This window comes from Lampris incognitus, chromosome 1 (assembly GCF_029633865.1).
Source record: "Lampris incognitus isolate fLamInc1 chromosome 1, fLamInc1.hap2, whole genome shotgun sequence".
In the NCBI taxonomy this organism is placed as follows: domain Eukaryota; kingdom Metazoa; phylum Chordata; class Actinopteri; order Lampriformes; family Lampridae; genus Lampris; species Lampris incognitus.
This window is the reverse complement of record NC_079211.1, coordinates 4,498,541-4,512,163: the sequence shown is the minus strand read 5'-3', so window position 1 is coordinate 4,512,163 and position 13,623 is coordinate 4,498,541. Positions and strand designations below refer to the sequence as shown.

Here is a 13,623-nt window from a genome sequence, read left to right as displayed (position 1 = left end):
GGTGGAGCAGCGACTGGGATGGCTTGGATGAGTGAGGTAATTGGCCAACTACAATTGGGGAGAAAAGGGGGGGGGGCAGAGGAGTTAGTAAAGCATTTTCTCTGAGGTTCCTTTCTGCGTTGGTAGTAAATGTTCAAGGCCAACTCAAAGTATGTGTATGTAATGAGTAGTATAATATGCAAATTAGAAAGGGGATGTTAGATTGCATGCAACACCCTGTGTTTGTCTAAAGCATAACTAACCTCATGTAGGGCGTGGAGGAGGCAGCTACCCAACACCTAACCATGAAAAGATATGACAATACATTTCAATGAACAACCACCTCAATAAGTGAGCAGTGATACAGTAAAGCAGCACCATGCTTCGCCATATTATGGTTATTCTATGCTTGCTAGATTCTCCCAGTTACCAGGCCATGAAAAGGGGTGGGAGTGTGTGTGTGTGTGTGTCTGTGGGGGGGGGGGGGTCCTTGGTGTTTTCGCTGGTGATTCTGATATTCATTGATGAGCCAGGTTGGGTTGAGTCTGTGGTTCTGACATCAGTTGCGGTCTTTGCTGTGCAGTGTTTCGATGGTGCAAAACTCGCGTGCTTTGTTGCTCCTGCAGCTTGTGGTTTGCAGACTTCTGTTGTGGCTACTCACACTTAATTAACTTGTTTACTCTTGATGCATGCTCAGTAATCCAGCTAAGACAACCAAAGAAGGTTGAATCCGTTCATCTGGACAAAACGTTTATTGACAGATGCGTTTCATCATCATCTAAGTGACCTCTTCAGTCTCAACTGACTGCAGGTACCCCCACCCTTATAAACTATACAGTGACTGCAGGTGTCCCCACCCTTATAAACAATACAGTGACTGCAGGTGTCCCCACCCTTATAAACAATACAGTAGCATAACGACCCGAAACCAACGACCAGTTTCATATGCAAATATGGGTGTGAGCATTAACTAGAGTTTCAGTGCCCATGTGTACTATTCACAGAGGATTTGGGAATGTTGGCAATCCCATCATTGTAAGATGGAGACAGACGTACTCTTTATCTCATCTCATCTTCAGCTGCTTCTCCAGGGTCAGGTTGTGGTGGCAGCAAGCTAAGTAGGGCACTCCAGACGTCCCTCTCCCCAGCAACGCCTTCCAGCTCCTCCTGGGGAATCCCAAGGCGTTCCCAGGCCAGATTGGACATGTGGACTACATGTCCAATCAGCAAGTTCTGGGTCTACCCCGGGGTCTCCTCCCAGTTGGGCATGCCCAGATCAGATGCCCGAACCACCTCAACTGGCCCCCTTGGATGCAAAGGAGCAGCGGCTCTACTCCGAGCTCCCTCCGGATGTCCGAGCTCCTCACCCTATCTCTAAGGCTGAGCCCAGACACCCTACGGAGGAAACTCATTTCAGCCGCTTGTATCTGCGATCTCACCCTTTTGGTCACTACCCAAAGCTCATGACCATAGGTGAGGGTTGGAAATGTACTGTTATCCCCTGTGAATAGCACACATGGCCACTGAAACTCTAGTTAATGGTCACGTACATATTTGCGTATGAAACTGGTCATTGGTTTCGGTTGTTGTGCAACGGTATTGTGTATAAGGGTGGGATACCTGCAGTCAGTTGAGACTGACGATGTCACTTAGTTGAGTGATGAAACATATCTGTCAATAAACGTATCCAGATGAACTGATTCAACCTTCTGTGATTGTTTACTCTTAGTTCATGATGGCTAACGAGGGCTCCTCAGCAGGCTGTCGCATCACTGCTGTAGGAGGAGAGTTCAGTGTGGGAGTCCAGACTCCGCGCATGGAGTGAGAGCTTCAGGGAGCGGAGAAAGAGAGCGACTGGAGACTGAAACAGACTTTAGACAATCGTTCACAATTTTTGCTGCTGTCTAATGGCAAAGTTTCGTCTCTGAACACAGCACTGCTGTCCAGTGCTGCGGTAGGTGGGAGAATGGCCGGAGATGTGCCATTGATCTGATGCTTTCACAGCCAAGGTGCTGTGGACAGGCGGAGGATCTTTCTCGCTCTCTGTAACATAAGCAGAGGTGAGTGGGGAGTTATGGTTATTGTAGTCTACGGGCAGGGCAGTCCCGACACAGAATTAAAAAAAAAAGTAACTGTATTCCAATACAGTTACAGGAAGAAGAAAAAAAGGCTTAATCAGATTACTGATAACATTTTTAAGAATGGGTTGTATTTTTCAGCATTAGATTTTTTTTTTTATTATTATTTCTTGGAATTTTTCACTTTTGTTTGATAGTGACAAAAGAGAGACGGGGAGAGAGAGAGGGGATTACATGCAGCAAAGGGCCCGGGCCAGATTTGAACCCAGGCCGCAGCGTCTCATTTTGGGTCAAAGTGTCTGTTTTGTTCTGAACAACAATACGCCTGACAATCCCTCTCATCATCTGCAGGCGTTCTGACTCTGGCTGAGCCTCTGGACTTTGAGCGCTGTCGGGAATACTACCTGTCTGTAGAGGGGAGCCGTGGCAAGTCGACTCTTAATGATGTCACCACGGTGATTATCAACGTGACAGATGTGAATGACAACGCGCCTGTGTTCGGACGGGGAGACTACAGCACCGAAATATCCGAGGGTCTGACACCGGGGACCCCCATCATGCAGGTAGGGAGAAATCACTGATGTTCATGCATGAAACGCTCCTGCTGGCATATGACCTATGACCTCACATCACTGACACACTCACACGCAAAGACACACACACATACACACCATCATCATCATCATCATCGGCAGTCACTCAGAGTAGAGTATGTTTGTTCTCCTTCTGGGTCTTCAGGTGGGCGTAGAGGCCAATCCTAGAGTCATATATTTTGGGGCAATGTGGGCAAGGGTGTGAAGGAGTGGTTGAGAATGTGGTTTGGGCCTTTCTCTTAACTCACTCCTTTCTGTGTGCGCACATGTTTTCAGCAACACAGTGGCATTCATGGTTGCAGCGCACAGCATCCTCACGGACAGCCAGTCTCCAGGCCTCCCACTTCTCTGATGCGTGTTCCCGGGTGTTAAGGTTGATGCCAGATCTTTTGATGTGGGCCTTGATGTTATCTTTATATCGCTTCTTTTGTCCTCCTGGGGCACGGCGTCCTGTCACGAGCTGAGAGTAAAGGACTTGTTTCAGGAGGTGAGAGTCAGGCATGCGGAGGACATGGCCAGTCAATCTCAGCCGATGTTGTGCGATGGTGGCAGTTATAGCAGACATGTTGACCTCCTTGAGGACGCTGGAGTTGGTCTGCTCATCCTCCCAGCTGATCTTAAGGATCTTCCTGAGGCATCACTGTTGGTATGCCTCGAGTGCCTTTAGGTGCCTCATATATGTAGTCCATGTTTCTGACTCATACAGAAGGGTGGGCAGCACCACCACTTTGTACACCAGAATTTTTGTGCACCAGATTATTGCAGGGTAGAACTGAATCAGCAGTTCCTGAGGTAGGTTGAACTTCCTGAGCTGGCGGAGAAAGTAAATCCTCTGCTTGCCCTTCTTGATGATTGTGTCTATGTTGGATGTGCACCTTAGGTCCTCGGAGATTGTGGAACCCAGAAATCTGTAGGTTTTCACCACAGACACCATGCTGTTGGGGTGGGGGGGGGCAGTGTTGGGAGGCTCCTCTTGAAGTCCACTGTCATCTCCACATTTTTGAGCGTGTTCAGCTTCAGGTTGTTATGGCCGCACCAGAGGGTCAGCTGCTCAACCTCCCATCTATATATTCAGACTTGTCACCATCCTGAATAAGGCCAGTGATGGTTGCGTCGTCTGCAAACTTCAGGAGTTTAACAAACGGGTCTCCTGAGATGCGGTCATTTGTGTAGAGCAGTGATTCTTAAACTTTTTCTGTCATGCCCCCCTTTGAGGGAAGAAAATTTTTCATCTCCCCCCCGTCCCAACAAAATGGTGACAAAATGGGCCAAGTTTAACTTTATTTAAATAACATCAAGATCATGAACATTACTTTCAATTTTCTTTCAGTAATTTCTGTTGTGCAGATAACAAACACAAGTTCCACTTCAACTTTATCAAACCTCTTTTTGTGACATTTGTCACTAGATTGCTCCCCCAGTCTGTGGGCTTATAGACAGAACAACGAAACAAAATGTAAAAATCACTTTGCTAGAACAATAACAATCTGTGCTCAATCTGTGCAAAAAAAGAACAAATGCAGATATTTGGGAAAAACAGTGAGCAACTCCGTTTGTGAGAGCTCAAGTCTTGTCACTGCATTAGTGCTGCAGAGCCTGTTTTGCACAGCACATCTTTTCAAAATGGGCTTGCAGACTTGACACTGCCACTCTCAAGTCATGCTCCATGTTGAGCTTAGGTCTATACTGGGTTTTAATTGAGGCAGCAGCAGAAAAGCCCACCTCATCTCACAGAGACAGGATGTGGCGAAGGGAAGCAGAATGCCCACAGCCCTCTGTCCTATGACTGGATACTCCCTCTCCACACCACGCCAGAACTCACTCAGTGTCTGAGCTGTGAAGGTCATCCTCAGCGTGGAGTCAGATGTCATCTCCATGAACTGGCCCTCTTCGGCAGAGCTGAAATCAGCAGGTGCTGCTGCATTGAATGGATCTGTCACCCAGTCATACTGAGCACTGTTGTTTGGGAGGTATTTTTGAAAGAATCCTCTCAGGGAAGAGATGTGCTCCTTAAGACATGAAATCACTGTGGTGGCTCCAGAATCACTGGTTTCAACAAATTCACCCAGATTCTCAAAGAAATCAGTATTTCCTTGGTCAAGTCGCCTGCACCTCATCTCAAGCTTTCGAGTGAAGGAACTGATCTTGTCTGCCAGGTGAGGCAGGTGCTTGTCTCTGCCTTGAAGCTGGAGATTTAATTCATTTAGCTTTCCAAATATATCATGCATTCATGCATACACTCCTCCTTCAGAAACACCTGAATTTCCTCTCTGAGCTCAAAGACTCACGACAACACTTTACCTCGCGAGAGCCACCTAGCTTCGCTGTGAAGCAACACAGGTGAATGTTCAGCTCCCATCTCCTCACAAAGTACAGAGAACAGCCGTACTCTCAGGGGTCTTGTTTTGATGAAATTGACCACGTAACAACATCGGTCAAAACCTCATTTAGGTCGGGGCTAATCTGTCTTGATGCTAGCGCTTCTCTGTGTATGACACAGTGCGTCCATTGCACATTTGGTGAGACCCTCTTGATTAGTGCCTGCAATCCCTTCATTTTCCCTGCCATGTCTGTGCACCATCCATGCAAACGCCTGCACAGTTCTCCCACGTCAGCCCGTGTTCTGTCAGGTAACAGTTAAGAAGCCTCAAGAGCTCATCAGCTGTCGCTCTACTTGGGACGTACCTGCAAAACAGCAAATCCTCACACAGTGACTCTGACGTGACAAAGCAAACCTAAGCAATAAACAAGCAGTCTTTATTGCTGTCAGTAGCCTCGTCCACTTGTAAGGCCAAACGTTTGTCTTTCAGTTTTTCAGTGAGTTGTTCTTCAAGGTCATTTGAAATGTCGCATATACATCTTGCAGCTGTATCATTGGACAGAGGGACAGCCTTCAATTTTGCAGCGCTTGTCTCATCAAACAAGGCCTTTTTTTTTAGCAAAGCCAACACCGTGGATCCTCGGCTCATCAGCTGCTTTTCCTTACCAGAAGAAAGTGTAACCAACCCTCTCCTCATTTAGCTGCCCTTAGTCGGCCGGTTTCAGAGAGTGTTACTGAGTGGCAATATCACTCATCTCTCAGGCAATGATGGCAGCACACCGTTCAGCTCGATCACTGGATTGATTGTCCATTTGTATGTTCCAGGCTCCAAAATGTATGAGTTTCTGTTTCTGACCGCATGGTGGTGTTCCCTCTGGATGTGGTGGTCCAGACAGGAGGTATAAGGCAGACTCTGTTTAGGGCATCTTCTCTAGCCCCCTCCCCGACTGGGGTGAGTAGAGCAGGTCCTAAATAGGGTTGCTCAGTTGTGGGTGCAGCAGCCGAGAAGCCCTTCTGCCTCAGTCCCAGGGTTTAACAACTGATCATACATCCACAGCCTGTGTGCCAGGTTGTGGCTAGAGACTGCCAGACTTCACTGGCCTGCCCCCGTCACTTCTTCCTGATCGGAACAGGACTTTGACTCGGGATGTTTATGGGTTGATTCCCTTGCAGGAGGACACCTGTGCATGACAGCTTTTTACGTGGAGAGGCTGATGCGCCTGCAGCCACCACATGGTCCTTGGCAGTGGGTGGCCAGAGTCCAATGGCATGGAGAACCAAGATGATTGGGGACCACCCTCTGTTGCAGCCTTCATCTGCCTTCACTGCAGTTGTGACCTGGAGACATCTTCCGCCAGTTCCGCCGTTGAGGTCTTTGTTGGATCGCGTTTCATCTCCATCTGCCTTGGGTGACCCTACCAGGAGCCAAGCTCCAGACAGCATAGCTCTTGGAATCATTGTTACAGGCAAGATTCTCCACCACGGCAAGGTGGCAATCCAAGAGAACACACACACACACACACACACACACACACACACACACACACACACACACACACACACACACACACACGAGGAAAGACAAACACACACACACACACACTCACTTTTATCTGGCAACACACCAGCCGCCAGGTGTCATCGGCGATAAGAGTCCAATGACACAGTTCAGTGGCTCTGCTGATGGCTGGACCTCGGGAGGGGGACGAGTGTGGAATCACACACTTACATGTTTGACATTTTCCCGTCTTCCTGTCTGCCGTTTTCATGTGGTTTCTGTGTACTTTACTGGGAGAAGACTCAGGGAAGCAGTGCAAGTGGAAACCAAATCAGCTGGAGGATAGAAGTCAGAGCTGTGGTGATGCTATTGTCTGTTATCTGCTACGCTGTGATAGACACAGGCCAGTTACTCAGCAGCAGGAGCCACGATGGTTTCACTGGGATTGTGTTTTTGTGTGCTTTGTAATCTGAAATCTCTTCCCTCTTTCCTTTGTTCTCTTTTGGTGTCGTCTCATTTTTCTAACAATTGTTTGTTGTCTTATACTCTCGGGCTCCAGGTAACAGCCAGTGACCAGGACAGCTCAGTAAATAGTCTGGTCCGGTATTCTATCGTGAGCGGAGATCCTCTGCAGCAGTTCTCCATCCACCCTCGCAGTGGAGAGATCACTGTCCGCACTGCGCTGGACAGAGAAGAGGTTAGTGTGTGTGTGTGTGTGTGTGTGTGTGTGTGTGTGTGTGTGTGTGTGTGTGTGTGTGTGTGTGTGTGTGTGTGAGTACATATAAGGCATGATCAAAAGAAGAATGAAATCAAAAATTAATGAAGGAAACAACCCGCTGATCATTTTCCAGGTGATGTGCAGCTGAAAATAACATCTGTACGCTAAAACCAAAGTATTTTAGGTTGAAAAGTATAATTTTTGTTAGACGTCTTTATGCAGCTGGGTTACATATGACTGGTGTTTCAACAACATTTTTAAATATTTCCGTGTGTTTTAATAAAGGCGATTAACATACCTCATTTTAGTGACTGTTGTCGTCCGTTAGACCTAAAAGTCACTTCACAGCCACCGGGCTTCTGCCACCCATTCTTATGAAGTAAATTAATAACAAAGATTGGCCACACATGTAAAATGTTGACTCTTCCAGTGCATGTGTCTGTAAAAAACAACTTTACTCCAAACCATACAATAACATATACCTGTTATAAGCTTAGCCAGGTGATTAGCCAGCCCAGTATCACGCCAAAGCGTGTAATGCACTTGCCGGTCCAACGCGTCAGTGTCACGGTTTGCCTCCGCTCAGGCATGAAAAGTACACGTGTGTATGGAGGTGCAGTGCCAGCAGGGGGCGATGATTAACTCAATGCCAGCAACTCCCCACGCAGGAAAAGAAGCATACAGCATTTTCCAAAATCCCTCCCCTAACCCTTACCTAACCCTAACCCTAACCTTAACCCTAACCCTAACCCTAGCCAACCCTAACCTGCCTTCACCTCTTAATCATCGCCCCCTGCTGGCACTGCACCTTCATACACACGTGTACTTTTCATGCCTGAGCGGAGGCAAACTGTGACGCTGACACGTTGGACCGGCGGGTGTATTACACGCTTTGGTATGATACCGGGTTGGATTAGGCAGGTGAAGCGTTAGCCAGGCTAACGGAGGACTAGCTAGGTGCAGCCACACGCGTGGACACAGATGGACGTCGATGTCTAGATGAGGTCTAATGCTCAACGAAAACCAGTATTAGAAAGAAAGAAATGAACAAAGGAGTACATTTGACACAGTGTTTTACTTCAGTACCCCCTGCTCTGCTAGGTCCCCCACTACTCTCTGACCGTCCAGGCTGCTGATGAGGGCAGCCCCCCTCTCTCCACCGCCGTGCAGGTGACCTTTACTGTGGCGGACGTCAACGACAACGCCCCCGTCTTCTCCCAGGTCAACTACAGTCTGCTGCTGCAGGTAACAGGCTGTGCACGCCCACATGCACACAGCAGTCATCACCCACACACACACACACACACACACACACACACACACACACACACAGACAAAGGTTCCTGCGCTCCTCTTTTACATTCCCACAATGTTGGAATCTCTCTGTCTCTCTCTCTCGCTCTCTCTCTGTCTCTCTCTCTCTCTCTCTCTCTGTCTCTCTCGCTCTCTCGCTCTCTGTCTCTCTCTCTCCCTCTCTCTCTCTCTCTCTCTCGCTCTCTCGCTCTCTGTCTCTCTCTCTCCCTCTCTCTCTCTCTCGCTCTCTCTCTCTCTCTCTCTCTCTCTCGCTCTCTGTCTCTCTCTCTCTCTTTCTCTCGCTTCCTTTCAATTACATTCAGCTGAAGTATTGTCATTTGCCTCACAGGAAGAAACCAGTGCAGTCAAGTCAGTTTTATTTGTACAGCCCGGCCCTGACAGCAGGGTAAGTGGTTTGGATGATGGATGATGGACATCACACGATTGTTTAGTAGATCAGCTTTTACAAATGATTGATTTATTTTTTTATTTTTTTATTTGGATTTTTCTCCCCAATTGTACCTGGCCAGTACCCTATTTTCCGAGCCGTCCTGGTCTCTGCTCCACCCCCTCTGCTGATCCGGGGAGGCTGCAGACTACCACATGCCTCCTCCCATACATGTGGAGTCTCCAGCCGCTTCTTTTCACCTGACAGTGAGGAGTTTCACTAGGGGGACGTAGCGCATGGGAGGATCACACTATTCCCCCCAGTCCCCCCCCCCCCGAACAGGTGCCCCAACCGACCAGAGGAGGCACTAGTGCAGCGACCAGGACACACACCCACATCCGGCTTCCCACCTGCAGACACGGCCAATTGTGTCTGTAGGGACGCCCGACCAACCCAGCGGTAACACAGGGATTCGAACCGGCGATCCCCATGTTGGTAGGCAACGGAATAGACCGCCACGCTACCCAGATGCCCAGTATTTGTTATTTATTCATACTCTTTTCATTTTTACCCTTACTTATCTGATCTTATTCTTGTATTTGCCCTGTGTGGTTTAATTCTTTGTAAAGCACGTTGTGGAAAAGTGCTACGCAAATAAAGTTCTTATTATCAGCTTAATATGACAGTCCTGGATGGATGAGCAGAGATGACCACACCCATCACTCTCTCTGACTCTTTATGCCGTGTGTCTCTCCATCTTTTCCTCATCATCGTTCTCCAGCAGCGCTCACACAGTCTGACAGAGCAGCTGACTCCTCCCCTTTCTGGCAGTATCGACCAGTCGGTTAAAGCACATCATTGTGCTGAAATCTAACACAGTGAGCCATGCGTGGCTGACTCAGCCGTGTGTGGACTGCTATATACACTGGTGTGTGTGTGTGTGTGTGTGTGTGTGTGTGTGTGTGTGTGTGTAAGCTTGTCCTCGTTCATCCTAGACTGTGTTTGCACACAGGCCATTGTATATATATCTGTGTGTTTATGAGTGTATAATTCAGTGTTTGTGATGTTTTTGTTTGTGTGTGTGTGTGTGTGTGTGTGTGTGTGTGTTTGTGTGTGTGTGTGTGTGTGTGTGTGTGTGTGTGTGTGTAAGCTTGTCCTCGTTCATCCTAGACTGTTTGCACACAAGCCATTGTATATATATCTGTGTGTTTATGAGTGTATAATTCAGTGTGTGTGTGTGTGTTTGTGTGTGTGTGTAAGCTTGTCCTCGTTCATCTTAGACTGTGTTTACACAAGCCATTGTATATATATCTGTGTGTTTATGAGTGTATAATTCAGTGTTTGTGATGTTTTTGTTTGTTTGTGTGTGTGTGTGTGTGTGTTTGTGTGTGTGTGTGTGTGTGTGTGTGTGTGTGTGTAAGCTTGTCCTCGTTCATCCTAGACTGTTTGCACACAAGCCATTGTATATATATCTGTGTGTTTATGAGTGTATAATTCAGTGTTTGTGATGTTTTTGTTTGTGTGTGTGTGTGTGTGTGTGCGTGCGTGTGTGCGTGCGTGCCTCGTGATGGCCTGTCCAGGGTGTCTCCCTGCCTGCTGCTCAATCACTGCCGGGATAGGCTCCACATCCCCGCGACCCTGAGAGCAGGATAAACGGTTTGCATGATGGATGGATGGATGTTTCTCCTGTAATGGGAAGCAAGTTTCACCAGTTCGTTAAGCAGACGCGTGGCTCAGGGAAACCCAGCAGTGTGTATGCAGTGATTCATCATATGACATCTGAGTTTGAATAAACTGTGGGAGGTGCTGACTCCTGTGTCTGCTGCGGCATGCTGGTTAATGATGTATGGATGAAACATAATTTGTGTATCTGCTGCAGGAGGATACCGTGGCTATCAGCACATCACATGTTAAAATGCTATGGAACTGAAATGGGGGGCTGGTGGAGTGATTAGCACTGAAGCATCACAGCGGGACGGGTTGTGGGTTCAATCCCCAGTGTGAACAACTCTGCCTCTGTGCTAGATGACAAAAGAAAATATGTGACATGTTTCTGAATTTGTTATGAAGTCTTTCATTTGTTTGCCTGGAGCTTGAAAGGGTTGGTGACCAGCTGAGCCCATCCCATGATAGCTCAGAATAAGCTATTAATTAGTTAATCGTTATCTCTGAGCTTTGTGGAGTGAGGAGATACACTCACCGGCCACTTTATTAGGCACACCTGTCCAACTGCTCGTTAACGCAAATTTCTAATCAGCCAATCACATGGCAGCAACTCAATGCATTTAGGCATGCAGACATGGTCAAGATGATCTGCTGCAGTTCAAACCGAGCATCAGAATGGGGAAGAAAGGTGATTTAAGTGACTTTGAACGTGGCATGGTTGTTGGTGCCAGACGGGCTGGTCTGAGTATTTCAGAAACTGCTGATCTACTGGGATTTTCACGCACAACCATCTCTAGGGTTTACAGAGAATGGTCCGAAAAAGAGAAAATATCTAGTGAGCGGCAGTTCTGTGGGCGAAAATGCCTTGTTGATGCCAGAGGTCAGAGGAGAATGGCCAGACTGGTTCCAGCTGATAGAAAGGCAACAGTAACTCAAATAACCACTCATTACAACCGAGGTATGCAGAAGAGCATCTCTGAACGCACAACACGTCGAACCTTGAGGCAGATGTGCTACAGCAGCAGAAGACCACACCGGGTGCCACTCCTGTCAGCTAAGAACAGGAAACTGAGGCTACAATTCGCACAGGCTCACCAAAATTGGACAATAGAAGATTGGAAAAACGTTGCCTGGTCTGATGAGTCTCGATTTCTGCTGCGACATTCGGATGGTAGGGTCAGAATTTGGCGTCAACAACATGAAAGCATGGATCCATCCTGCCTTGTATCAACGGTTCAGGCTGGTGGTGGTGGTGTAATGGTGTGAGGGATATTTTCTTGGCACACTTTGGGCCCCTTAGTACCAACTGAGCATCGTGTCTACGCCACAGCCTACCTGAGTATTGTTGCTGACCATGTCCATCCCTTTATGACCACAGTGTTCCCATCTTCTGATGGCTATTCCAGCAGGATAACGCGCCATGTCATAAAGCTCGAATCATCTCAGACTGGTTTCTTGAACATGACAATGAGTTCACTGTACTCAAATGGCCTCCACAGTCACCAGATCTCAATCCAATAGAGCACCTTTGGGATGTGGTGGACCGGGAGATTCGCATCATGGATGTGCAGCCGACAAATCTGCAGCAACTGCGTGATGCTATCATGTCAATATGGACCAAACTCTCTGAGGAATGTTTCCAGTACCTTGTTGAATCTATGCCACGAAGGATTAAGGCAGTTCTGAAGGCAAAAGGGGGTCCAACCCGGTACTAGCAAGGTGTACCTAATAAAGTGGCCAGTGAGTGTAGTTTGGTAGGCAGACGTGGCGTAAAGACACCAGTCTTGTTAGCTGTACTGAATATGGTGGTTCGACAAGGCCCAAACACATCAGCGGAGAACCAGCCTTTACACGTAGACACAGTTTCTTTAAAACTTACCACACAATCAATACCATTCTGTTTTCAGGGCTGCCCTCCTTCTCTCACACTCCCTCCACAGAGCTTCAGCTCAGCACTGTAATGAGTTCTCTTGGTGTCAAACACACACACACACACAGTAGGGAAAATCAAAGGCAGGTGCTCCTTGTTATCCAGATGATTCTGAATTCAAACCACAAGTAGCTCAGCGGTCTATGTGACATGAGCTTCTAGAGTTTGGTCCCTTTGTGCGTTCAAGCAGCCAGTGTAAATCTTGATGGTTATCTGGTGGGTTTTCCGTGCTGCTTTAGCATGTGGTACTGTTGCACAGTGTAATGTGGCTTGATATTGTAACGATCATGAATGACTAGACTCACTAGTCCTCGGCTAACGGGTCAGGCCCTTAAGACAACTGGTTAGTGCGGTCGCCTGTGGTGGGGGCATCCCGGGTTCGCGTCTCAGCTGTGGCGGAGTCCCGGATGCCCCCTAATTCACTACATTGGTGTCAGAAGTGGGATGGGGAGACCGTGAGGCCACCAGAAGCGCGTGCGCCCAGAGGCGTGAGGGAGCTGATGCGTGGGGACGCGCTCCCTGAAGGAGGGGGTAGTGTAACGACCACAGATGAATAGACCTGCTAGCCAGTTGGCTAATGGGTCGGACCCTTTAGTTGACTGGTTGGCGCAGTCGTCTGTGGTGCGGGCAACCTGGGTTCGCGTCCCGGCTGCGGCAGATTCCCGGCTGCCCCCTGAATTCGCCACAGTATTGTGCCATATGATGTGACATTGTATGATATTGCGCGCAAATTCATGACTGCAGCAGCCTCCCCCAGCTCCGGTGTGGGAAGACGGCGGCGCGAACTTGCGTTTGCGGCGGCTTCGTCCAGTGCCGTCCATGCGGTGTCTTTGTCCACGTCCGCGTCTAGGTTTGTTTTGTCTTCATTTGATGGCTGGGAGAGCTGGGTCTGCTGCGTCCTGCGGGCCCAGGAACCGCGGCCCGGCCTGGAGCTGCACCCAAGGAGGTAACACCAGGGGCGGTCTGACAGGACGCGGAAGCGGGGCAGGCTAAGCTAACTGCTAGCCCATGCAGACCGGCAGTTCTGACAGTCGTCCTGGCTGGTGTTCACTCTCTGGGAAGTGGAATTTCTTTAGGCTGTGTTGCGCTGAGTGGACTGTGTTGTTAACTGTTTGTGTGGGGGAGGGTTTTTTTTTTTGTTTTGCTTTGTTCTCTCTGTTT

At 48.4% G+C, this 13,623-nt stretch overlaps 1 protein-coding gene across 1 annotated transcript in view; it reads left to right on the top strand.

Annotated features, from left to right (window-relative positions):
- Positions 1-13,623, top strand: part of fat2 (FAT atypical cadherin 2) — a 132,424-nt gene that overhangs the window by 87,695 nt on the left and 31,106 nt on the right. The window contains exons 16-18 of the mRNA XM_056275045.1: positions 2,409-2,620; positions 7,028-7,165; positions 8,288-8,431. Of these exons, the coding sequence (XP_056131020.1) occupies positions 2,409-2,620; positions 7,028-7,165; positions 8,288-8,431 (494 nt within the window). The remainder of the gene's footprint in view (positions 1-2,408; positions 2,621-7,027; positions 7,166-8,287; positions 8,432-13,623) is intronic.